This window comes from Marmota monax, unplaced genomic scaffold (assembly GCF_021218885.2).
Source record: "Marmota monax isolate L192 unplaced genomic scaffold, Marmota_monax_Labrador192_F-V1.1 WCK01_AAM20220418_F8-fsc00012, whole genome shotgun sequence".
Lineage (NCBI taxonomy): Eukaryota > Metazoa > Chordata > Mammalia > Rodentia > Sciuridae > Marmota > Marmota monax.
In genome coordinates this window covers 31169157-31196828 of record NW_026695227.1, presented here as the reverse complement: position 1 = coordinate 31196828, position 27672 = coordinate 31169157, and the positions used below count along the sequence as shown (strand labels likewise).

The window sequence follows — 27672 nt, the reverse complement described above, 5'->3', positions numbered from 1 at the left end:
GCACCAGACTGTCCTTATTTTTTAAGTCTTTCTCTTTTTTACCCCCCAGTATTGGGGATTAAACCCAGAGCCTCATGCATGCTAGGCAATATTTTTTTTAACATGGATTTGAAATTTTATTTAAAAAAAACACTTATTATTACAGTTTATGAATTTTGCTCTTATCCTCAGTCTTTATAACTATTTTGTGTAAGTTAATGTGTTTTTGAGATGAAGAAATTGAAATAAAGAAGTTGATTTCCGGGCTGGAGTTGTGGATCAGCAGTAGAGCGCTCGCCTCGCACGTGCAAGACCCTGGGTTCGACCCTCAGCACCACATACAAAAATAAAAGTGAAATAAAGGTGTTGTGTTCAACTACAACTTAAAAAAAAAATAAATATTTTTTAAAAAGTTGATTTCCACGCCAGCTGAAAGATCATGATCCAATAAAAGATCATGGCTCCGTAGTTTTTAGGAGACAAATATTAAAATTCAACTAAAACATTAATATGTTTGTAACCAATCCTTGAGAAATGAGATGAATAGCATTGGCACAGATAAGTAGCAAAACTTCATTACTTCTGTGGCTGTGTGATTGGGTAATTATTTACATGACCAGTCTTGGCTCTCCTTGTTCTTAATGAAAGCATTGTTATGTATTAGCTTCTCAGATTTTTTGCAGAAAGGAAAAATTAGAGAACTTGCCTCAAGAAGAGTCACTTTTCAGTAAACCTGTTTTAATTCTGCTTGAAAGGATTGGTTAAATTGATCTGAGCTGGCTCTTCAGATTGAGCAAGCCCTTAAAAAAAAAAAAAAACATCTAAAATTTCAGATAAGAATGGAAGCCAGGCCCTTTCTGGAAATGGCCAAGAGTGAAACTAAGAAGCCTTCTACTGGAGAAAACTTGATTAATTATTAAGGACAAAGAACTGGTATAAGAATATTATATCTTCAACAGAAGCAAACACATACATACACATATATACATACATATGTATATGTGTGTGTGTATGTATGTATATATATATATATATATATATATATATATATTCTGCTTTGGTATTATAAAGAAGATTCTTTAATTAGCTACTTCGTCTTAATTAAACATGGAATTAGCAAGACCTGTGAGCATGAGTTTCTTGGCAGATATTCAGTTAAATTGATAAGCCCTTATTGAGATATGTACCAACCATAGCGCTGTTTTCATTCATGTAACAAATATTTGTTGAGCCCCTACACAGTACTAAGCATTAATATTTGATGTATCTGCTGTTAAAGTGTGGAATATTATAAGAGTTGAAGGAGAAATAGGCTTTTGAGAGAGAATCTGTGCTTTGTGTAGTGAGTCAAGCTGTAAATTTCTACATTCTTTTTCTAATTTTGCTTTTTCTCTGTTTTCACCTTAAATTCAAAGTTACATAATGATCAGTTTTTTCTACCTACTAAAAGAGTTTTTCCTTACTATTTGTCAAAATACTACTGAAAAAAATTTCCATTGGATTATGTTTGGTCTTAAAAAACAAATTAATTTTCAATGGGAGGAGAGAGATGGAGGGGAACCAAATGGATAAAAGACAGATCAAGTTACTTGGGAGAGAGTTGAATTTAAACTTAGATTAGAGCTGGTAATTCCTTGATTAAAAAAAAAAAATGGGTTGGGTACAGTGGTGCCTGTGATCCCAGCAGCTCAGGAGGCCAAGGCAGGAGGATCACAAGTTCAAGACCATCCTCAACAAGTGAGGCCCTAAGCAACTTAGGGAGACCCTGTCTCAAAATAAAAAATTTAAAAAGGGCTAGGGATGTGGTTCAGTGGTTAAGTGTCCCTGGGTTCAATCTCCCATACCAAAAAAAAAAAAAAAAAGAGAGAGAAAGAGAAAAAGAAAGAAAGAAAGGTTCTTGGGTGGTTCTTAGTGACCTACCAATTTTAGACACGCTTAATTTTTTTTTTTGGTGGGGGAAGGTACCAGGGATTGAAGTCACGGGCACTAGACCACTGAGCCACATCCCCAGCCCTATTTTGTGTTTTATTGCTTAGCACCTCGCTTTTGCTGAGTCTGGATTTGAACTCACAGTCATCCTGCTTCAGCCTCCCAAGCTGCTGAGATTACAGGCATGCACTACTACACTGGCTCACAGTCAATTTTTAAAGGCTATAATTATAATTTATAATTTTATCTTTTTCAGTAAGATATGTGAAGATTACACAGTTATATAAAAGGGAATCTGACTTTCGAAAGTACAAGAAGATATTCAAATGAATGAATAAGGTAATAGAATCCATGGAGAAAGATGATAGTTACAGTGTGATTAATTGTAGCTGAGAGTTCTTGTATAAGTGTAATAACACCTAAAATGTGGCCCTTACAAGGTACAATTTGACAGATTTAGAATTTTTGGTAAAGAGAAACACTGTCAGGTCTGGTGTGCCTGCTTGTAACTACCAGTTCCTCAAGATGACATTAGGGGTACTTGCTCACACATTCTCTGTCTTTTTGGTTCTGGAGATGGAACCAAGTTCTCATGCATGCCAAGCTCATGCTCTACCACTACCCCGCACCCCCAACCCCCTCCTTGCTGTCTGTGATTAAATGAGGGGCACTTAACCACTTAGCCATATCCCCAGCCCGTTTTTATTTTTAGACAGGCCTCACTAAGTTGCTGAGGCTGGTCTCAAACTTGTGATCCTCCTACCTCAGCCTCTTGAGTTGCTAGGATTATAGGTATGATGCTCTCTTCTTATTGATGCTTTAACAGAAATAAGTTGACCCTGAAATGCCATATACACAAAACTACTTTTCTGTTTTATTCTCTGTACTGAAGGTTATTTTGTTTCCAGCCTAGCCTCCTAAAAAATAACAAAGACTAACATTTAATTAACCTCTCTGAGTCTTCATTTTTTCATCTGAATATCATTCAGCAAAATACTTTAATAAAATGGGACAGGGCTGGGGGTCTAGTTTAGGGGTAGAGCACTTGCCTAGCATGCTTGAGGCCCTAGGTTTGATCCTCAGCACCAAAAATAAATAAATAATAAAGCCAGATAATAATATTACTTCTGAGTGGGTTACTATGAGGATTACACATTTATATATGGAAAGCAATTGAAATAGTATCTGACACATGATCAGTGTTGGATAAATGTTAAATATTTTTATTATAATCACTATTACCATCATTTATGAAGCCCTTATTTTTAGCAGTGAGCTAACAGGACATTTTAGAGATGATGAGACTAACATTTAGGGAATTTTCCTAATGTTACCCAGTAAGTGGTAGACTCATGTCAGCTTGAGCTGAAAGGAACCTTGGGCAGAGTGGGCTTAGATGTGAACCAGGCTGGGGCTTCTGGTCATTTCTAGTTTTGAGACTCTTAAGTAGAAAACTGGCTCAGATCACCCCTAAATATTGGTAACTGTTTTTTTGTAGTATGTTGTTAGAGCATGAATATTTAGAGTTTGTCAGGCTGTTTCAAATGCTGGTTCTACCACTTTCTACATGTGTGACCTTGAGCAAATTACTTCTTTGAACCTCAGTTTCTTCCTCTGTGAGATGAGAATAATAATATTTGTTTTGTGGTATCGTGATGATTAGGTTAACAAGATCAAATGGTATGAGATAATATACATAAAGCACCTCATGCCAAGCGCAGTGGCACATGCCTATAATCCCAGTTGCTTGGGAGTCTGAGATAGGAGGATCACAAGTTCAAGGCCAGTCTCAGCAATTTAGCAAGATCTCAAATCAAAATTAAAAATAAAAAGGCCTGGGGATGTGGCTCAGTGGTTAGGCAAATCAGGGTTCAATCCTGGTACCAAAAATAAATAAATAAATATAATAAACTACCTGGCATATGTCCAGTACTTAATAACCAATCCCCAGGCTTATGCTGTGGCCCAAACTTTTATTTTTTTTAAAACTTGACATAGTCTGTCCAGATGGTGGGCAATTAGGTTTATGTCTGCTTCTCTACTATGTCCCAGTAACCCTGAGAGCAAACTAGAACTGAATTCCCAAGGTTTTTTTTTCCCACTGGAATCACAGGAGTTCATTTTCAGAAAAATTAGATATGTTTAGGCTTCACCTGTGTGTTCAGCTTCTGTATACCTACAGATATTAAAAGTGACCCACACCCAACTTGGAAGCACTAGACTGACTAGAAGTGGGTAACAGCTAAAGCACAACCCCTTCAGTGACCTTCTCCTAGTATGGGATTGTCATCTAGTGTCAGTCAGGCTTCTCTCAGGGCTATGCTCTAGAAAGAATATTAATGAGCAGTAAGGGGTAGGTGCCCCGCAAAAGGGACATCTACAGAAACAAGGCTCTCATCCTTACAGTCAAGCACCATTTCTGTTTGGGAAGAATATTAATGAGATCTGGATAAGAATCAGATACCAGGAAAGGACAGCTGCTGTCAGAGGCAATTTTAATTGTATAAGTAGATACACATGATATTCAGAAAGTCCTTGTGCAATTAAAAAAAAGTAATTAAGTTGTAGTGATAATAAACAATTTATGAACAACATTTAAAAAATAAATGTAGTTTCTAAAAGGATATATATTGAGTGGCCAATACACATTTGAAAATATGCTTAAACCCTCCTCACTCATGATTATAGGAATGGAAACTAATGAAATAAGGTACTATTTTTTTCACATCTCTTTTCAAACTAGAAAAAATAAAAATACTATAGGCTTTCTCATGGCTGGTTATATACATAGATGTGTGTGTGTGTGTGTGTGTATACACACATACACATACACACATATATATATGCACACATTTTATATATATGCACACATATTATATATATGCACACACACACACACATATATATATGTGCACACATTTTTAGAGGGAAGTTTGGGTATGCATATTACAATGTTGAATGTATAAGCTTTTTGAATTAGAAATGCTACTTCTATGAATTTATACCAGAAATGAACACCTCCAACTAAGCAAGAATACAAGCATATTCACTGCAATCTTGTCCATAATGATGAAGAACCCAAAGCAACCTAAATGTTCATTGACAGAGGCCTGGCTAAATTAGTTATAAGATATTATGTTCTATAGAGACCATTAATTTCTATAAGATATTATAGAGTGTAATATTATGTGGTCCTGAAAGGCTGAGATAGATCTTTATGTCCTGACATAAAGAGGTCCAGGAGAAAATAAAAAATTGATGAACAGCATATTAACATAAAACCATTGTATGTTTTTTAAAAAAATGTTTGTTTTTATGTGTGATGTGCATTAGCTTCTCTGTGCTTCAATTTTCTCATCTGTAAAACAGGGTGTAGTAATGGTATCTATCTCATAAGTTGTTTGCAAAAATAAAATGAGATAACATTCATAAGTGCTTAGGAAAGTGACGGAAGCATAGTGGTATGCATTTGCTGTTGTTATTATATATAGGACATATAAGAAAGTTTATACTCCAAACTGTGACAGAGGTTATCTTTGAGAAATGAATTGGCTCGGGGGAAGGGGTGAACAAGAGCAGACAGAGACTTCTATTTATTTTATATTTCCACATAACTGTTTACGGTAAGGAGGCCCATCCTTTGATAAATCACTCTGACCAAGGAGCCTAGACAGTAAAGAAAATGACAGCTCAGGCTTGGCACTCCTGTTGAGACCTGTGGAAGAGAGATTTCCCCAAATGGAAAGAGGAGGGTGAAAAAAGGTGGAGGTGTGGGAGATGGGAAAGATGCTGGTGGATTCCACACAGCAGTGTTAATGTGCACAAAACCCTTATGAAGGCCAGCATTTTTTTGGACTTAGCACTGTAACTTGATTACAGTTATACTAAAAAAAGTGATTTGTGGCCAGGTACGGTGGTACATGCCTATAGTCTCCGTGGCTCGGGAGGCCAAGACAGGAGGACCTCGAGTTCAAAGCCAGCCTCAGCAAAAATGAGGCACTAAGCAACTCAGTGAGACCCTGTCTCTAAATAAAATACAAAATAGGTCTGGGGATGTGGCTCAGTGTTCGAATAACCCTGAGTTCAATCCCCAGTACAAAAAAAAAAAAAAAGTGATGAGTTTAATTTGTCTTCTGAGTAAAAGCTATACAAATTGCTCTAAGTGTCCCAAATAGACATTTAAAAAGAAATGAGGACCTGGGGGTGTAGCTAAATGGCAGAATGCTTGCTTAGCATGCTTGAGACCCTGGGTTCAGTCCCTACCACTGCAAAGAAAAAAGAAAAAGAATAGAAAAACACAGGTAGTTTTTCCAAATAACTATGAAATTAAAATGTTGACGTTCTATAGGGACCATTAATTTCTTTTCAACTGGTGTTACTACCTCTATTATACTATGAAGAGAACAATCTGCACTAAAAAGTCAAACAGCTAAAGCAAATGTTACGTTTATGAATCATTTTTAATGAGAGCCTATGACAGACACAGGCTTTGTTAAGACAATATGATATATAAACCAAGCCCAAATATGTGCTCTGTTAACTAGCCCTTTCAAATGATGAGTGTTGCACATGTCTTAGATTGTGCACACAAAGACTGACAGATTTTGACTCTGACTCAAGTATTGTGCCAGGCCCTGTTTTGCCTTTTATGTTTAAAACCATCCTGTAGGGCAGGTTTATCATCCTCATTTTACATAGAAGGAAGGTGAAATACAAAGAGGTTGCCATGCATCTGATAAGCTCTGGAACCTGAATTGGGACCTCTGGTGTTTCCATTATGCTGCCCTACCTCCAGATAACCATGGCCAGAGGGAGGGTATTGTGGACCCTGTGGGGAGGGTACTGAAAATTCTTAGGGACCTTAGTGACTGTCCATCATCTAGTCTAGTGATTCTTAAACTACGCTTTTTTTGTCTTGATGCTGAGCATGGAACCCAGGGCCTAAAAAATACTAAGTATGTGCTCTACCACTGAGCTATATCCAGAGCCCTGAAACTGTAATTTTTAAAAAAGAATTGACTTTTATATAATAATTTTATTGATATATAATTGACATACTATACTTGGTTTACCTATTTTAAGTTGGCAGTTCAGTGGGTTTTAATGTATTCACACAATTATGCAATCGACTTTATATCTTTATCACCTCCCAGAGAAACGATATACCCACTAGCAGTCATTCCCCTTTCCTTCCTTCTCCAGTACCAGACAATCACTAATCCACTTTCTATCTCTTTAGATTTAACTATTATATACATTTCATACAAATAGAGTCATAAAATATGTTGTCTTTTGTTGCTGGTTTCTTGCACTTAATGTGGTATTTTCTAAATATACCTGTGTTATAGCATGTATTAGCACTTCATTCTTTCTTATGGCAGAAAAATATTCCATTGTATGCATATTCCACATTTTGTTTTTCCACTCATTATTTCATGGACTTTTGGGTTGTTCCACTTTTGGGTTATTATGAATAATGCTGCTATGAACATTCATGGGTAAGTTTTTTGTTTGGACCTGGGTTTCCATTTCTCTTTCTTAATTTTTATTTTTGTGGTACTGGGGATTGAATCCAGGGCTTCACATGTGTGAGGCAAGCACTCTACCACTGAGCTCTATCTCCAGACTTATTTTTATTTTTAATTGACACATAATAATTGTACACATTATGGGCTACAGTGTGATCATTTGACACATGTATACAACATTTCTCTTAAGTGTTTACACACACACACTTGAGTAGTACTGCTGGATCATATGGAAACTGTTTAACCTTTTATCAAACTGCCAGAATATTTTCTTTCTTTCTTTTTTTTTTTTGTGTGTGTGTATGTGTGTGTGTGTACTGTGGATTGAACTCAGAGGCACTCAACTACTGAGGCACATCCCAAGCCCTACTTTTTGTATTTTATTTAGAGACAGGGACTCACTGAGTTGTTTAGCACCTTGCTTTTGCTGAGGCTGGCTTTGAACTCATGCTTTTCCTGCCTCAGCCTCCCAACCCCTGGGATTACAGGTGTATGCCACCATGTGCCCAACCTGTCAGACTATTTTAGAGAGGCTGCGCCTTTTTACATTTCCACCAGTAGTGTATGAGGGTTCTGGATTCTCTATATCCTTGCTAACACTTGTCAAACTATAATTCTATAAAACATACCCCACAGTAAGAAATATTTTGCATTCCTATCCAGTTTACATGCACACAAATAACTGAAACAAAAGCTTTATAAAAGAATATTTAACTACAGTATGTGTGATGCACTCTGACATTTTCTGTTGCATTTCATTCTTTTTCATTAAAACAAACAGGCTGAGAATGTAGCTGAGTGGTAGAGTGCTTGCCTAGCAGGTGTGAGGCTCTGAGTGTAATCCCCAGTACTACAAACAAACATGCTGGTTCTAACCATTAAAACTGATTTCATAACTTACTAATTGTGACTTGCAATTAGAAAAACAGTAGGCTATTGTAACTTCTTCATTTTGCACAAGAAGAAGGCAAGGCCCTGACAGGTGTCTTATTCAAGGAAACATTCCTAATTAGGGGCAGATTCAAGATTAGAGCCTAAACCTGTTGGTTCCCTGTTTTAACGTTAATATCTCAATAAATTATAGTTGCCTTCACATTCAGTCGATAAAAATAAAATATAATTTACATTCAAACACCATTTTTTATTCTTTGTATATTTATTTTAAACATACTTTGTTTTATTTTATTTATTTATTTTGCCAAACTGGAAATTGAACCTAGGGCTTCATGCATGATAGGTAATCATTCTACCACTAAGTTACATCCTCAGCCCTTAATCAACTTATTTATTTATTTACTTACTTATTTTGTGGTATTTGGAGATTGAACCCAGGGGTGCTCTACCACTGAACTACATCCCTAGCCCTTTTTTTGGAGGGAGAGTGTTGGGGGAGGTACAGGATCTTGCTAAATTGCCCAGGCTGGCCTCACATTTATAGTCCTTGCCAGGTACAGTGGTGCATACTCTAATCCCAGCAATTTGGGAGACTGAGACAGAAGAATCTCAAGTTCAAAGCAAGTCTTAGCAACTTAATGAGGCTCTAAGCAACTCTGTGAGACCCTGTCTCTAAATAAAATATTAAAAGGGCTGGGGATATAGGTCAGTGTTTAAGTACCCCAGGGTTTAATTCCCAGTATTTCCCAAATAAATAAATAAATAAATAAATAAATAAATAAATAAATAATCAGAATTAAAAAAAAAATTTTTTTTCGATCCTCTTACCTCACCCTTCAGAGTAGCTGGGATGACAGGCGTGCACCACTGCACTCAGCTCTTTAGCAGCATTTTAAATTCAGGGACAAACTGGATTAGAGGGGAAATAATGAAAATAACCTGATTACGTGTGTGTATGTGTGTGTGTGTGTGTATATGTATGGGGTGCTGAGATTGACCCATTGCTTTGTGCATGCTAGGCAAGTACTCTACCATTGAACCATACACCCAGCCTCTGAAAAGAATTTGATTTTATTATCATGAATCATTGAGTGTACACAATGATTTTGTGCTGTGTAGTTAGGGGAGTTCTAGCTGAATCTAGATGATGGACATCAAATTAGGCACATCTAATTTATCAGTTCAGTCTTCCATATTCAATTTGTCCAAATTTCAGTCTACTTTTAAAGATCATATATTTCCTGCACTGCCAAATTCGAATGGCAATATAAAATTCAAAGTGGGCAATATAAAATGTTTTTTTTTTCTGTTCTTTTTAAATTTTTCTTGGAGTACATATAGCTCTTAAACCTTAAATTCAGAGTTGTCAGCATTTAATGGGGAAAACATTGTACACTAGAAGCACTTCAAAGTTCTTGTTAAAATGTGGTCTTCCGAGCTGAGGTTGTGGCTCAATGGTGGAGTGCTCACCTTGCATGTGTGAAGCCCTGGGTTTGATCCTTAGCACCACATAAAAATAAATAAATAAAGGTATTGTATCCATCTATAATTTAAAAAATATTTTTTTAAAATTGTGGTCTTCCTGGACCCTATTCCAGACCTGGCGAATCAGAATCATGGGATGGGACCTGGAAATCAGTATTTTAAACAGTTTCCTAGATGATTCCTATGTATCTTCAAGTTTGTAACCTACCAATTCAGTTTTTCCCCTCTTTTATGTCTCATCTTAACTTCCTTTGGTTTCTAAATTACTGTTTGGCTTGTTACCTGTGGAGCCAAATGGTTATTCATTAGCATTTGTAAGAAAACACTTGAATTATGTCAACAAAGGAAGTTGACTTAAACAGCCTGTATTGATGAAGTTTAGTTTTGTTCTACCTGAGTTTAGTACTAAAGACATTTTTCTTTTTTTATGCTGTATTACATTGGTTTCCCATAATTGGAATGATTTATTTAGGAATAAAAACAACCTACCATCTTGTTTCATTTTCTTTTCCCTCAAAGCACTAGCACTAGAATCTAACCAACGATTTCAGCTATCTGAACTCCTTTCCTTAAATATTTGAATGTTTATTGTGTGTCAGGCATTGTTACACAGTGTGACTGTTGGGTGTTGTGGTGCACATCTGTAATCTCAGTGTTTTGGGAGGCTGAGGCAGGAGGATCATGAGTTCAAAGCCAGCCTCAGTAATTTAGCAAGGCCCTAAGCAACTTGGCAAGACCCTGTCTCTAAATAAAATACAAAAAGGGATGGAGAATGTGGTTCAGTGGTTAAGTGGCCCCTGGGTTCAATCTCCAGTAGGAAAAAAAAAAATTACAATATCATCAAGTTAGGGGTAGCTCTAGTACTGGAAAAAATTAAGAAGAACCTCTTTAGCTGGGAGTGTGATTCAGTGATAGAGCACTTGCCTAGCATGTATGAGACCCTGAATTGGATCCCTGGCACAACAAATAACCTCCTAACCTAGGCTTGGAGGACCAAGGAAGCTGGGTCTTATAGCATAAGGCCAGGAAAGGATTGAAACATTGCCAGACAGTGTGTAGTAGTGTGCTGGTAGGGGCAGCATACTCAGAGGAAAGCCCAGGATCGAAAGATAAGTGGGCCCACCTAAAGATTCAAGGGCAAACTGGGTGCAGTGATGCATGCCTGTAATCCCAGCAACTTGGGAGGCTGAGGCAGGAGGATCACGAGTTCAAAGCCAGTCTCGGTAATTTAGCAATGCACTCTAGCAACTCAGTGAGACCCTGTCTCTAAATAAAATATTAAAAAGGGCTGGGGATGTGTCTCAATGGTTGAGCACACCTGGGTTCAATCCTCAGTACCAAAAAAGGATTCTAGGGCAAGTTTGTGCAAAGTCCTTATGTGAAATAACATGGCACGGGGGATGTAAAATAAAGTTTATTAATATTAATGATGATAAAGATGTACTAAATATTTATTAGGTGCTAGGCAGTGTTATAATAAACAGTTATCATATTATCATATATGATGCTTAAGAACTTAATTTGCACAACAATGAGGTGGATTCTTTTATCCCCAATTTATAGAGGAGGAAACCCAGCTGGAGTTTAATAATTTGCCCAAGGTCATACAGCTACTAAGAGGTGTGAGACTCAAACAATTAGATTCAAATTCGTGGCCTAGCTCTTAGCCCCTTACCATTCATTCTCCCCAGGTGTCATTTTATATGGAATTTTTTACTTAACTAGCTAAGGTAGGTGATAGTGTGTGCTTCAGAAAGGTAAATAAATTGCACATGACAAATTTAGACGAGGCAGAGTAAGAACCAGTAAATTCTCTTTTTTACTTCAAACCTGTGTACATTGTTATATCCTACTGTCTTCCATTTTCTATTATTTTGTTCAATACAAATAAAAATTCATATGCCAGCACCTTTGGAGAAAAATCATTTGTGGCTAAATAAATTCAATTTTAAGGGTAGAAATTAAGATAGAATAATACATATGATTTGGATTGTATGTCGTGTATTCATGGGACATATGAAGCTATCCAGCATGTAGTGGAGATTTTAAGACTGAAGTCAAGAAGGTTAGAGCTTCTTAACCTCAAGAAGGTTATGGCACAAAGAGTTTGAAGAAGCAACTGAAATTACTGAATCATTCACAGTTCTGAAATACAGTATATGCTTTCTCAACACCTAGTTTTGAAACTGCAATGAGGAGCATTTATCTTTCCTTACTAATTGTGTTTCAGATAAAATTCAAAGCTTCATGCGGTTTCATTTAAGACATATCAATAAAGTTCCTTTTATTTAAGAAAGCAATACCAGAAGGGCAAGAGGCAAAGTAGGTAGGTACTCTGACCTCAAGAATCTTTCTGTTGAGTAGAATTCATAAAATTATAATAAAGTGGTGGGAGTGACCTCTGCTGATGGGAGATAGGGCTGGGGCCCTTGAGGAAAAGGTTCTGTGGGGAGGTAGTCTCTCAGTTGAATTTTTAAAGGTGGGTAGATTGAGTAGGAGATAACATTCCAAATGCAATGAAAAAGTATATGGTGTATCAAGGGAGGAGAAACTCGTAATGACATAATTTTAAAAATTCTAGATCTCTTTTCAGAAGTCAAAGTTCTGTGGAGCTTAACTTTTTACTATCAGAGAAAGAAGTTACAAATAAGCAGAGGGAATATTAGAATTAATCTTATGATGCTAGATTAGAGTCAGAATTTTAGTTTATAAAATAAGTACATATAGGTAAATAGATAGATTTGGAGGTGAATATAGAAATGTGTATATACATGTGTTAGTATACGTGCATATATTTCCTGGTTTTGGCCACTGAGCGAACCTAGAAGCAGTGACTTATCTGTAGTAATGAACGTTCCTAGTGCCCAGATCTTGATTTTTTCCCTGAAGGGAAACAAACAGGCTGGGTGCCATGGCTCATGCCTGTTATCCCAGGGGTTGGAGAGGCCGAGGCAGGAGGATTACAAGTTAAAAGCCAGCCTCAGCTATTTAGGGAACCCTCTCTCTATTTAAAATATGAAAAAGGTGCTGGGGATGTGGCTCAAGCGGTAGCGTGCTCGCCTGGCATGCATGCGGCCCGGGTTCGATCCTCAGCACCACATACAAACAAAGATGTTGTGTCCACCGAAAACTAAAAAATAAATATTAAAAATTCTCTCTCTCTTTAAAAAAAAAAATAAATAAAAATTAAAATATGAGAAAGGGCTGGAGATGTGAGGATGTGGCTCAGTGTGAGAGTGCCCCTGAGTTCAATCCCTTGTATCAAAACCATAAAACAAACAGGGCTCCTTGGAGAAATAGTTGAGTGACTCCAGGGGAGGGTGTGTGTGTGTGTGTGTGTGTGTGTGTGTGAGTGAGAGAGAGAGAGAGAGAGAGAGAGAGAGAGAGAGAGAGAGAATGAATATTGAAGGAACGTAGAAACAAAACTACAAAAGTTCCAAATGACCAAAGCTGGAAAAATTTAAGCAACAAAACAATGATAATAAGGGTTGAATATCCCTTGTCCAAAATGCTTGGAACTGGAAATTTTCCAATATTTTAGAATATTTGCATATATGTAGTTAGATACCTTGGAGGTGGGATGCAAGTCTAAACATGAAATTCATTTATATTTCATATACACCTTATAGGTATAGCCTTAAAGATAAATTTACACAATATTTTTAGTTTTGTGCCTGTGTTTTTTAAAATATTTTTTTAGTTGTCAATGGACCTTTATTTTATTTATTTATATGCAGTGCTGAGAATAGAACCCAGTGCCTCACCCATGCTAGGCAAGCACTCTACCACTGAGCCACAAATCCAGCCCTCTGCTTGTGTTTTGACTACATCTTGTCATGTGAGGTCAGGTATGGGATTTTCCATTTGTGGCATCATGTCAGTACCCAAAAAGTTTTGGACTTTGGAGCATTTCTGATTTCAGATTTTTGGATTGGGAATGCTCGGTTTATATTTGTATCCAGGGGATAAAATAAATATCAGTGAGTTCATACTAATATAAATAAATCGTTAAATAGGAAAGAAAAGACAAATCTTCCTCAGAAGAATTACAGTTAATAAATGCAGAAAGGATGGGGGCAATAGAAAATTACCATTAAAACATTAATAATTGCTGTAGACAACATCTCCCCCCATGAATGCTAAAATTAGTGGGAAAAAGCTTAAGAAACAGTATCAAAGTGTCTCTCCTCAAATATGTATGAGTTACAAAGAGAAAAAAAATAAACTTTATGTAAAGGATGCTGGAAAAGCTTCGTAAACTCAACAAGACAAAACAACGGTTCACCTGTCCGAGATTTTATTAGCAGGACCCTAGCTGTCAGTCACATAAGAGAAGGGGGTCGAGAGAGAGAGAGTGGGGGGAGAGAGAGAGAGAGAGAAGAGAGAGGGGGAGAGAGGGAGAGAGAGGAGAGGGGGAAGAAAGAAAGGGGAGGGGGGAGAGAGAGGAGGGGGGAGAGAGAGGGGAGGGAGAGAGAGAGAGAGGAGAGAGAGAGGAGGGGGGAGAGAGAGGGGAGAGTAAGAGAGAGAGCACGGACAGAGTGTTGATATTTATGGGCTTAACACTGGAGGAGGAGGAGCAAGGCAAGTGGGCTGTTACTTCTTCATTGACTGAGAGTTCGTGCCACTTCAGGGATTGGAGGTGCGCCATTCAAAGTTCATGCCATTCACAGGGATTGGAGGTGACAGTTTGCGAGCCATTCAGTGCGTCATGGACCTGAGCTCCCGGAAGAGAAGCAGTCTGGGCGCCATCTTTACCAACACTTTACAGTAGAAAAACCTACCTGATACCACCTCAACCTGGTGGTCAATGTTAACATCACCAGCAATACAACATCATCACCATGTACCCTCTGATATGGAGAAATGAAAAAGGCACATCAGTTTTATATTGTCTTCTAAACAATTCATAACTTCGCTGGTACAGTGGTGTGTGTCTATAATCCCAGCAACTGGGGAAGGTGAGGCAGGAGGATTGCCAAGTTTGAGGCCTTGGCAACTTAGTGAGACTATCTCTCAAAAATTAAAAAAATGAAAAAAAGAAGAGAAAAAAGAAAAGAAATATAACTTGCATTCTGAAAAGTCATTATGTGGAAATGTGTTTCATATTGCTTTTTTTTTTTTAAATTCCCTTTTGCACCTTGATATTTTTAGGTTGTTTTTGTTTTTCCTTTTAATTAGTTTCTTCTTTTTACGTTTTGACATTCAAACTGAGAAGAGTTGTAGAAAAAGTGTAAAACTCAACCTTCATTTCTAAAAAAATGACATTTTCTCTCAATATGTGTTTTTAGAATTTGTTCTCTAGGTTTTTTTAATGTATATGTGGGGGGGCTGGGAATGGAACCAGGGGTGTACTACCAATGAACTATAAACTCTAATCCTTTTTATTTTTTATTTTGAGACAGGATCTTGTTAAATTTCCCAGGTTGGTTTGCTGTGCTGGGGTCAGAACCTAAGACCTTGCATATGCTAGACAATTATTATACCACTGGGCTATATCCCCAGCCCTGTTCTCTAGTTTTTTGAGGCTGCTTTCAGTAACTTATACTGCTTGCTCATGCATTCTTTCAGGAGGCTAGAGAAAAAGAGAAGGGCAATTGAGATTGTATTTATAAGGCTAGGATTTTGTTAGTAGCTTTGGAAAGAGCTGGTTGTGGTAGAAGTTCATCTGCTTTTATCCCAACCTGGTTTCTGATAGACAATTCCCTTGGTCAGATGAACCTATAAATGAGTTTATTAGAATGGGTTCCCTGGAGCAGCTGCAGCCCTCACCTTAAGCAGTAGCTTGAGAAAGCTGATACCTGGGGCCAAATTTCCCAGTGGGTCACTGCCCAACCCTTGCTTTTCAAGGACCTTTGCAAGAGATCTTGTCTCTAAGCCCCAGATCACCCTTAGGACAGATTAGCTGTCCCACCTCAAGCTATCTAGTCTGATTAAAGAACATTGAACTGGGAGTTAGAGCTAAGGAGTTCTAATACTAACTAGATTCTGATTTGGGAGAAATTTTTAGACCTTTATGTGGCTCAGTTCCTTCATTGTATAAAAGAGAGTTATTGCTTTCTAAGCCTCTCTTCTGATGTCAAGATCTCCAGTATATATCTAAATCTGAAGGTATTTTCCTTGTTTAGCAATCAGTTGCTTTCTTATATCCAATTATTATTTGTTTTATTCTAGTTTCTGAGGCTAAAATCTTATTTTTGTTATTATCTATTTCCTTTAACTCTTGCATTCATCCATCTGCCAATCCAGCAGTTTTTTTTATTATTTTGTTTTCAGTTGTAGATTAACTCAGTACCTTTATTTTATTTTTTATGTGGTGCTGAGGATCAAACCCAGTGCCTCACACATGCTAGGCAAGCGCTCTGCCACTGAGCTACAACCCCAGCCCCTGATCTAGCAGTTTTGCCTTCACAGTTGAAGTGCCAGTAGAATGAATATGACCTATGAGGATGAGTTTTAAAGTTTGAAGTCTGAAAATGGGACTCTGATCTAAGAGAGACTGGGTGGGTGAGGAGCAATACCACACTTTTAACACGGCCCATAAAAACCAAGATATTTATTTACAGTGGAGAGTATTTCAAGCTGGCCTTGGACAACTTTAAGTTTCCTGGAAGTAGGAATGATTACCTCTGGTGCTCACCATTCTGGGAAGATATAGTTGTCCTTCCCTTGGTATCCATGGGGTATTGGGGTTGGTTCCAGGACCGCTGCAGTTGCCCAAATCTGTATAGGGCTGGGATGTGGCTCAGTGGTGGAGTGTCTGCCTGGCATGTACAAGGCTCTGGGTTCAATCCCCAGCACCACCCAAAAAAAAAAAAAAATCTGTATATGTTCAAGTCCCTTTTATAAAATGGTGCATGCAGTCTTAACCTATAACTTACACACATCCTCCCATATACTTTAAATTACCTCTAGATTACTTAAAATGACTAAAACAATGTAAATGCTACATAAATACTTATTATACTATATTTGTTATACTATATTTTTAAGGAAATAATAACCAATAAAAAAGTCTGTGTGTGTTCAGGACAACCTCCCAAAGTGCTGGGATTACAGGCATGTGGTACCATATCCAGCACAATATTTTTTCAGATATTTTCAAGCCAGGCTTGGTGGTGGACATCTATAATCCCAGTAGCTCAGGAGGCTGAGGTTGAGACGGGAGGATTGCTAGTTCAAAGCCAGCCTCAGCAAAAGTGAGGCACTAAGCAACTCAGTGAGACCCTGTCTCTAAATAAAATACAAAATAGGGCTGGGGATGTGGCTCAGTGGTCGAGTGCCCCTGAATTCAATCCCTGGTACACCCCGAACAAATTTTTTTTCAATCCATGGTTGGTTTATTCCATGGATGTGAAAAGGATATGGAGGTCCCAATTGTACTTGCTGCTACTAGAAGATAATTTATATGGTTTTGCAGCTAGATGGTTCAGAAATTTTTCTTCCCAGTTTTGGTTAAAATTTGATGTTTTTGATCATTGTTCACTACTTGTAGTAGAAAGAAAATGGACTTTGGAATTAAACAGAATATAAATTTGGCCAGGTATGGTAGGTCACATTTAATCCAGTGACTTAGGAGGCAGGAGGATTGCGTTTTCAAAGTCAGACTCAGCAATTTAGTGAGACTCTAAGCAGCTTAGCAAGACCCTGTCTCAAAATAAAAAAATAAAAAGGAATAGGGATGTGGCTTGGTAGTAAAGTATCCCTGGGTTCAATCCCTGGTTAAAACACACACAAAACAACAACAACAACAACAACAAAAACCAATATAGATAAGAATCTCAACTCTGCTACTTTATATCGAAGTAATTTTTGTAAAGTTATTTAACTTATCTTCATCATAAATATAAGATAAAAGCTGGGGTTGTGGCTCAGTGGTAGAGTGCTTGCCTGGCACATGAGAGGCACTGGGTTCAATCCTCAGCACCACATAAAAAAAATAAGTGAATATATAAAATAAAGGCATTGTGTCCATCTACAACTAAAAAAATAAAAAAATAAATTTAAGTTAATAAAACCAAACTTGTAGCAGGGTTGTGAGGAGATTTGTGCTTTGAATAAAGTAGGTGTTTCAAAAATTTTTTTCTTCTAAGAGTCTGGTTTCTAATGGTAGTTTTGAATTTGAAGTTTCTTGTGTATCACTTGGATTTTTCTTGATTATGTGTATATTTCAACATGAAATAGCAAAACTCTCTCTTGTCATTCTATATTTACCCTTAAACTTTTAATCGTTTGTGTTTGGTGATGCCAGCTTTGATTCCTTCTCTTACCTTAAGTCCCTTTTATTCTGAAAACTATCAATTTTCTCTACATATGTTTCATTCCTACTTGAAACTTTGATGGGGCTGGGTGTGATCGTTCACATTTATAATCCCAGCCATTCTGGAGGCTGAGGCAGAAGGATGGCAAGTTGGAGGCCAGCTTCAGCAACTGTGTGAGACCCTGTCTCAAAAAATTTAATAGGAGTGGGATGTACCTAAAGTAGTAAAGCACCCTAGGTTCAATCCCCAGTACCAAACAAAATGAAAACCTTGATTATCTCTCATTTAGACAGTTTTAGGATCTTTTAGTAACTGTTAGACTCCAGTTTCTTCTCTTAGCAAGTTATACACTGTTGCAGAATAATCTTTTTTAAGACATGGCATTCATTGTGGTTTTTCAGAAACTTTATTTGTTTCACTGTAGAGACTGTGGGTAATCCAATGTAGAGCTTTTATCTTACAGATGTGACTATTGAGGCTCAGGGAAATTTTTTTTTATATTTAGTTTTTAGTTATAGGTGGACACAATAGCTTTATTTTATTTTTATGTGGTGCTGAGGATCAAACCCAATGCCTCACACATGATAGGCAAGCACTTTACCTCTGAGCCACAACCCCAGCCCTCAGGGGAAATTCTTAAAAAAATTGCCTTAAATGTCATGCTGGTGCTGAGGAATAGCACATTAAGACTAGACTTTAAGCCTGGCCTGTTGGTGCACACCTGTAATCCCAGCAGCTCCGCCGGAGGTGGGGGCAGGAAGATCATGAGTTCAAAGTCAGCCTCAGCAAACTAGTGAGGTCCTAAGCAACTTAGGGAGACCTTGTCTCAAAATAAAAAAATAAAATAAAAAGGGCCAGAGATGTGGCTCAGTGTCTAAGCATCCTGGGTTTAATCCCTAGTACCAAAAGAAAAAGAAAAAGGACTACATTTCTGCTAACTCACAGGCTAGATATTTGCACTTTTGGAATGTGTCCTAACTTCCTTAACAAGGTTTTCAAGGCTCTTCCTAGTATGGCCTCATCCTGCCTTTTCCTACCTTATTTTCAACTTCTTTTGCAACCAAAATCTAACTCATCCCCTAAAGGTATTCTCCTGTACTTTATTCCTCCTACTCTCATTGTGAAATTCTGCCCATTCCAAGTTAATCCAGTATCTTTTTCCATCTCTTCCCTCCAGCCAAAAATCCCACCCTCCTAGACCATACATTGCCTCTAACCACATTCTGCCTTGTGCTGTAACTATTTGTTATATGCTAGTAAGTTCAATAGATTATGAATACCATTTAGATAGGGGTCTCTCCATATTTTGGGGTGAACAATTTATTCCTTGTATATAAGGTGCACTTATACCAAGATAGATGTTCTAACTTTCCATAGCATTCTAGCCAGGAGTACTCAAAACCAGATGTGGAATCAACTCCTTTTTCTTTATCATGCTCAGTCCCTCATATAACCAATACTTTCCTCCCACTTTTTTTTTTTGTTGTTGTTGTTGTTGTTGTTTTAAGATAGTGTCTCCCTACATTCCCCAGGCTGATCTTGAACTCTCCTGCTTCATTACTCCAAGTAGCTGGGATTATAGGCACATGCCACATACCCAGGTCCGCTGTTCCTTTTTTTATGAACAGATTTGAGAACAAACCTTATAACCTTGTGTTTGTGTGTGTGTGTGTTTTCTCTTTCATCCAAAATTCATCACATTAGAAGAACTGACAACATTTATACCCACACCTACGTTAGAAGCATAATTTTGCCAAATAATGTCTTAAAGTGTTGGTCAGTGTTTCCTAAATTTGTTTTAAAGGATGAATATTGTGGTTTTACATAATTAAGTTTGGCCAAATTGTTTGTTACTTGCACACCTTGTTCTCGTTAGAAAAAAAGGCTGACAGTGGTGAGTCTGTCAGTTACAAATTGGGAAGTAGATACACAAATAGGTGTCATGTTTTATTTGGTACATTCAGGTTTATTTAGAAAGCATGAGTAATATTGAGATTATTTTATTCAGAAAGAAGATATAACGTTTAAAAAACTCTAACATTTATTGTTTACTGATTCTGGATTATTCTTTTTTATCTTATTTATTCCTCAAAAGAATACTATTTTGGGGGGCTAGGGTTGTGGTTCAGTGGTAGAGCACTTGTCTAGCACATGTGAGGCATTGGGTTCGATTCTCAACACCGCATATAAATGAATGAATAAAATAAAAGTCAATCAACATCTAAAAAAATTTTTTAAGAAAAGGAATACTGTTATTGTGCTGAGTGTGTTAGCACACTCCTGTAACTCCAGTGACTTGGGAGACAGAAGAATTGCAAGTTTAAGGCTAGCCTGGGCAGCTTAGTGAGCCACTGTCTCAAAATAAAACTAAAAAGTGCTGGGGGTATAGCACAGTGCACCACTGTGTTCAATTCCAGACCAAAACAAACACACCTGTTATTATTGGTGAGAAATCTAAGTTTTAGGAACAGTACACAGCATTGAGTGGTGAGGCCAACACTCATACTTGGGCCTATCTGATGCTAATGCCAGAGATCTTACCATTGCTGTGAACTCTGCTGCCTTCCAGTATAGGGATTAAGACAAATCAACAAAAACAACAAACTAGTATTATTTTCAGACAAGGCTTTAGTCAGAAAAAACAAAGTGCTATGTGTGGAAAAGTAGCATGGTCTATTAGAGTTGCCCATCACCTACTTTTCATCTTGGTACTTTTAGTGTGAAAGGGCAGCCCAGTGCCTCTTGTATTCCACTGTTGTCAGGGCTGTGGGTTGCAATACTCCAAGAACCATTTCTTGTATCAGATTACTTATGCTCTGCAGTTGTCAAGAGAGCTGCAAGCAGTACTTTAATTTTTACTTTCGCTCTTCAAATAAAGAAACTATTGACTAATCTAATCTTTTTTAAAAAAATATTTATTTTTTAGTTTTAGATGGACACAATATCTTTATTTTTATGTGGAGCTGAGGATTGAACCCAGTGCCTCATGCATGCCAGGCAAGCGTGCTACCACATGAGCCACATCCCGAGCCTCGACTAATCTAATCTTACTTCTTTTGGACAAAAGTTGGAACTCCTTTGATAAGTACTGGTGGAAAAAAAAATCTAGGTTAATGGGTAGAGATTAACTGATGTCAAGAGAATGGCTTTGGGTATTTTTTGGCTTGAAGGGACCATAGAAAATAATTTTTGATTGAACCCAGGGGCCCTGAACCACACCCCTATCCCTATTTATTTGAGACAGGGCTGCACTAAATTGCTGAGGCTAGTCTTTTTTTTTTTTTTAGTTGTAGATGGACACAATATATTTATTTATTTATATGTGGTGCTGAGGATCGAATCCAGTGCCTCACACCTGCGAGGCAGGCACTCTACCACTGAGCTACAGCCCCAGCCCCTGAGGCTGGTCTTGAACTAGCAGTCCTCCTGCCTCAGCCTGCCAAGTCACTGGAGTTACAGGTGTGCACCAGTGTACCATCAGAAAAGAATTTAAGTATGGAGATTGTGGCCTTTGAATTTAAGTATATTTTACTGATTGGCTAATCATAGTAAGAATATACAAGTGCCAAAGCTAATATGTCATGCTTAAAATGCTCTTTATACTACTCTAACATGCCTAGTATTTTAAATATATTGTTGCCATAAATCTACATTAAAACCCTAGAAAGTTTAGGTATAATCCTCGTTTTCCTCATTTTTTTAGCTGAAGAAACTAAAACTGGGGCTGGGGTTGTGGCTCAGAGGTAGAGTGCTTACCTAGCATGCATGAAGTGCTGGATTCAATCCTCAGCACCACATAAAATAAAATAAGGATATTGTGCCCACATAAAACTGAAAAATAAATTAAAAAAAGAAAAGAAAAGAAAAAAAAAACTAAAACTAGAAAGATTACTCCTCCCAGGCTGGGATTGTAGCTCAGGGGCAGAGCGCTTGCCTCGCATGTGTGAGGCACTGGGTTCAATCCTCAGCACCACATAAAAATAAATAAATGGAATAAAGGTATTGTGTCCATCTACAACTAAAAAAAAATTTTTTTAAATGTTACTCCACCCTCTCACCCCATGGGGATTGAACCCAGAGCCTCACCCATGTTAGGCAAATCTCTATTGCTGAGCTTCACCCCCCCAGCCCCAAAGTTACGTAATTTGTTCAAGATAACGAAGTTATGGTTTTACTGAAGTCTGCCTAGCCTGAAAGCCCTTGCTCTTTCTAGTAGACCATGCAGAGTCCCCAGCTGTCCTTCCAAGGCTGAATGGCTAGTGCTGCAGAGTGTGGGGAGTGAGGCCAGCCAAAAGAAGCCTGGATGTAGGTAGAATCTAACTTGAATCTGACTCTGCTGAGATGCTGATTGTACCTCCCCTGGGATGTAATTCAGAAGAGGGGAACATTTCACTCTAAATGTGACTTTGGAACAGGCTTAAATTCAAGGAAAGGCCAGTTGACTTTTGCCCCATAGGATCAGTCATAAAATGTTGGACCTGGAAGAGACCTTATAAATGATCTGATCTAACCCCCTTCTACAGAAAACTGCAACCCAAAGATATTGAATCATTTGACCAAGGTTACACAGTTTTTGGGAGAAGTGGTAGAAGAGTAGAGTGTGTTGGTTTGGGCTCTCTGCTCTCTTACTGTTCATATCCCACTGTCAATCCTTGGATGCTGGCGATCCCTCTCCTACATCTAATGTTCTGACTTTCTTTATTGTGTAGGTGTTTCAGTATCTGTAGACAAGATGGAATCAACTGCATTTAACAGACGGCAATGGACTTCACTGTCTTTGAGGGTAACAGCCAAAGAACTTTCTCTTGTCAACAAGAACAAGTCATCAACTATCGTGGAAATATTCTCCAAGTAAGTGCTGATCCTGGTTCCAAAAAGACCATTTGTCTTAAGCACACAATACCACCTGTCAGGGAGATTATGAAATGACTTACTGAGTACCATACACAGTACCGTGGAGAAGAAAGATGATAATAATCAGGAGACATGTATGTATGTATGTATGTATGTATTCAGCAGTACAGGGGAATTAAACCAGGAGCTTTTTTGGGCAGAGGGCAGGTACTGGGGATTTAACCCAGGGTGATTTACCATTGAAATATATCCCCAGTTCTTCTTATTTTTTAATTTTTTTTAAATATTTTTTTTAATTGTAGATGGACACAATACCTTTATTTGTTTTTACTTTTATGTGGTGCTGGGGATTGAACCCAGTGCCTCAAGCATGCTAGGCAAGCGCTCTACCACTGAGCCACAACCCTGACCCTATTTTTTAAAATATTTTTTAAATTGTAGATGGACACCATACCTTTATTTTGTTTGTTTGTTTATTTATTTATTTATTATTATGTGGTGCTGAGGATTGAATGCAGTGCCTCACACATGCTAGGCAAGTGCTCTACCACTGTAGCTACAATTCCAGCCCTGCATTTTTTATTTTTTGAGACAGGGTCTCACTAAGTTGCTGAGGGCCTTGCTAAGTTGCTCAGGCTGGCCTTGAACTTGTGATGTTCCTGTCTCAGACTCCCAAGTCACTGGGATTAAAGGCATGCACCACAGTGCCCAGCCCAACCTTCATGATCTTAAGATTTATCTGGAGTACTTGCTAATGATATGGTGTTCCAGTTATCTATTGTTGTGTTTTATTTATTTTTTTCAGAGCTGAGGACCAAACTCAGGGCCTTACACATACAAGGCAAGTGCTCTGTCACTGAGCTAAATCCCCAACCTCTATTTCTGTTTTAGAAGATGCTAAGCACTGGGGATTTAGCTTAGTGGTAGAGCCTTTGCCCAGAATATACAAGGTCCATGGTTCAATCTATAGTACCCTGAAGAAAATCTTAGACTGGCATTGAAAGATGAATAAAGAAATTATGGTATATATACATGATGAAGTATTATTCAGCTGTAAAAAAAAAAAGAATTAAATCACATCATTTGCAGAAAATAGATGGAACTGGGGGTCATGATGTTACATGAACTAAACCAGATACAGAAAGACAAGTATCATGTGTTTCTCTATTGTGGTAATTAAAGAAAAAATGATTGGGCTGGGGATGTGGCTCAAAAGCGGTAGCACGCTCGCCTGGCATGCGTGCGGCCCGGGTTCGATCCTCAGCACCACATACAAAGATGTTGTGTCCGCCGAGAACTAAAATAAAGACATTAAAAAAAAAATTCCCTCTCTCTCTCTCTCTTTAAAAAATATATATTTAAAAAAAAAAAGAGGGCTGGGGATGTGGCTCAAGTGGTAGCGTGCTCGCCTGGCATGCGTGCGGCCCGGGTTCGATCCTCAGCACCACATACAAAGATGTTGTGTCCGCCGAAAACTAAAAAAAAAAAAAAATAAATATTAAAAATTCTCTCTCTCTCTCTCTCTCTCTCCCTCCCTCTCTCACTCTATCTTTAAAAAATATATATTTAAAAAAAAAAGAAAGAAAAAATGATGACCTGAAACTAAAAACATTGAGAAGAGAAGAGAGATAAGAGTGAGGGCAAAAGAAGGGAGAGAAATAGAGGGCATTAGTAATAGAGGGCATTTGGATTCAAGCAAAGCATGATATATGCATACAAGTAAATGTCACATTAATCTATACAATTAGCCAGGCACTGTGGCACATGTTTTATTATCCTAGAAATTTGGGAGGCTGAGGCAGGAGGAGGGATCAGAAGTTGAGGCAAGCCTCAACAATTTAGTAAGACCCGCAGCAAATTAGTGAGACCTTGTCCAAAAATTAAAAGAACGCTGGGGATGTAGCTCCGTGTTAAAGCACTTCTGAGTTCAATCTCCAGGACAAAACAATAATCTATATAATTAGTATGAATTAATAATTTTGATTAAAATAATCTTCGGAGCTTGGCATGGTGGCACATGTCTATAATCCCAGTGGTTTGAGAGGCTGAGGCAGAAGGATTGCAAGTTCAAAGTGAGTCTCAGCAACTTAGGGAGTCCCTAAGTAACTTAGCGAGAATGTGTCTCAAAAAATAAAAAGGAATGGGAATGTGACTCAGTGGTTAAGAGCCCCTGGGTTCAGTCCCTGATACAAAAACAAAAAATTTTTAAAGAAAATAAAAAAATCTTGGGCTAGGGGATGTACCTCAGTGGCAGAGTGCCTGCTTAGCATGCTTAAAGCCTTGTGTTAGATGCTCAGCATCACAAAAACAGAGACCTCTAAAATTTAGAGGCATAAAAATTAAAAAAAAAATTTTTGAACAGCCAACAATAAAAAATTTAAAAAAATAAATAAAATAAAATTTAGAGGCATAAAATAATGGCAATGTTTATTTTGCTTGTGAATCTCCAATTTGGACAGGGTTGTCTCTGCTCTACTTAGCATAAGCCAGGGTGGCTCAAAAACTGGGAGCCTTAGTTATCTAAAGGCTCGCTCACTCCCAAGTCAGGCAGTTGATGCTGGCTGTCATCTGGGAACTCAGCTGGGGTCATGATTGGAACACTTACACATGGCCAGTCCATGTGACTCTTTGGCTTCGTGGCTGGGTTCTAAGGCAAGCAGCCAGAAACAGAGGGAGAGAGGGAACAAAAGAAGAAAGAAGCTAGAAGTTGGTTCCCTTTCATGACCTTAGCCTTGGAAGTCATATGCTATCACTTTTACCACATTCTCTTCATAGAAGTGAGTCACTAAGCCTGAAGATGTAACTCAAGGGTAGAGTGCTTGCCTAGTATGTGCAAGGCCATGAATTCAATCCCCAGTACCTTAAAAAAAAAAGAAAAGGAAGTAAATAACCAAGGCTGACTTATATTTAGGGAGAGGGGAATTTGACTCTACCTCCTGATGGGTAGAATATCAAAGTTTTTTTGAACATGTTTTAAAACCTTCCTACATGGATGGCTTACCAGGTCCTCCAAAGATTCTGATTCTGTATCTGCATTGGGGCTCAGGAATTTGTGCTCTTAACAAGTATCCTGGGTGATTTTTGCCTTTAGGGAAATTTAGGAATTATTGGTAATTGGAAGAGATAGTCTGGTGAGTTTCAAGAAGTGAACCTGAACATAAAGCAAAGTGAATAAGGAAAGGATTGTGGGAGCCTAATACAAGCAAAGGGAATAGAAAGCAAGCAGTCAAGCAGGGCAAAAACAAAAGTGAGAAGGGACTGATATGGTTCAATTAGAGCTAGATGGTGGGAGGCCTCCAATGCTATGCTAAGTTTCAGATTTAGTTAGTTCAGCGGTGAATGCAACTGAGAGAGTGACATGATCAGACTTGTGTTTTGGAAAGATGCTTCTGGCAACATTGTAAAAGTCATATTGGAAAAGGTGAGAGATTAATAGCATGGAGACAATTTATGAGGCTCTTTCAGGAAACCAAGTGAAAGCTGCTGTGAGGGTGGGGAGCAACAGGAATGGAAAGAAAGTGAAGGGATCTGAGACCATGTTGAGATGTGATTAATGGGAGTTGGAAACCCCCTGTTCTGCAGAGAAACTTCTGTACATTCTTAGCCTTTTCACCTTCCTTAGCCCCACCTGCCTTAACTAAACTTGGCTTTCCCTTGCCATGCATTCCCATGTCTGAGTAGTACTCTTTCTGCACATGGGATCCTGAAATATTCTAGGGTCAGGAGTCAGACTTGCTGCTTTCCTGCAACTGCAATACCGTTCCCATTCATTGTTTTTAGTGCCTGGTTCTAATGTCCTAAACCTGAGTTCTGAGGCTCACATCTGACTACACTTCATACTTCTCTCCTGTGTCACAGTGGTGTGCCAGCTTCTGGCCAAGCTCCTTTCTTTCACTGGAAACACCAGTTTCCTGTATTATTTGCTTCTCTGTTTCTCATTGGGGTGTTATTGGCATTCTGGGTGTACCTCTTCCTTGTGTAGGATAGCTCCTCCAAATGCTGGTAGTAAGTAACCTATGACACTGTGACAACTACAAAAGGAATAAAGGGATGGGAGAGAAAACCCAACAAGATCTCCATATGTTTCCAATTGCCCGATGGGGCCAATGAAGCTCCCAGTGAAGAGTCACTGATCCATATCAATGACCTGTCTAATACTTTGAAATTTCTTCATAATTTCTTAATCTTTCCAGGTATGGTGGTGCATGCCTGTAATCCCAATAACTCCGGAGGCTGAGGCGGGAGGATTACAAGTTCAAGGCCAGCTTCAGCAATTTATTTTTTTATTTTTTTAAGAGAGAGAGAGAGAATTTTTTAATATTTATTTTTTAGTTTTTCGGTGGATACAACATCTTTGTTTGTATGTGGTGCTGAGGATCGAACCCGGGCCGCACGTATGCCAGGCAAGTGCGCTACCGCTTGAGCCACATCCCCAGCCCCAGCTTCAGCAATTTAGTGAGGTGCTAAGCAACTTAGTGAGACCCTTCTGAAAATAAAACATTAAAAAAGGGCTGGGGGATGTGGCTCAGTTGTTAAGCACCTCTGGGTTCAATCCCTGGAACCAAAAAAAAAAAAAAAATTGTTGATCTTCTCTACTTCTCAGCCTGCACTTTATCTTGTCAACCCCTGCCTCCAGCCACATCCTTATTGTCATCCAGAAAGAGAATATTTGGAAAACCTGCTCTCTGGTTAGAGCCTCTGTCCTTCTGTATGTGCCACTCTCTTATTCCTGCTCACCCTGTGCT

At 38.3% G+C, this 27672-nt stretch overlaps 1 protein-coding gene across 3 annotated transcripts in view; it reads left to right on the top strand.

The window, feature by feature from the left end:
* The window catches only part of Lima1 (LIM domain and actin binding 1), a 95405-nt gene that overhangs the window by 12143 nt on the left and 55590 nt on the right, over positions 1–27672 (top strand). For 2 of the 3 annotated variants that reach the window (XM_046435981.2, XM_046435979.2), the window contains exon 2: positions 22783–22924. In XM_046435981.2, coding sequence (XP_046291937.1) covers positions 22806–22924 — 119 coding nt within the window. In that variant the 5' untranslated portion in view covers positions 22783–22805. Of the gene's footprint in view, positions 1–2164; positions 2248–22782; positions 22925–27672 lie in introns of all 3 variants that reach the window. The other variant, XM_046435980.2, reaches the window with a different exon arrangement.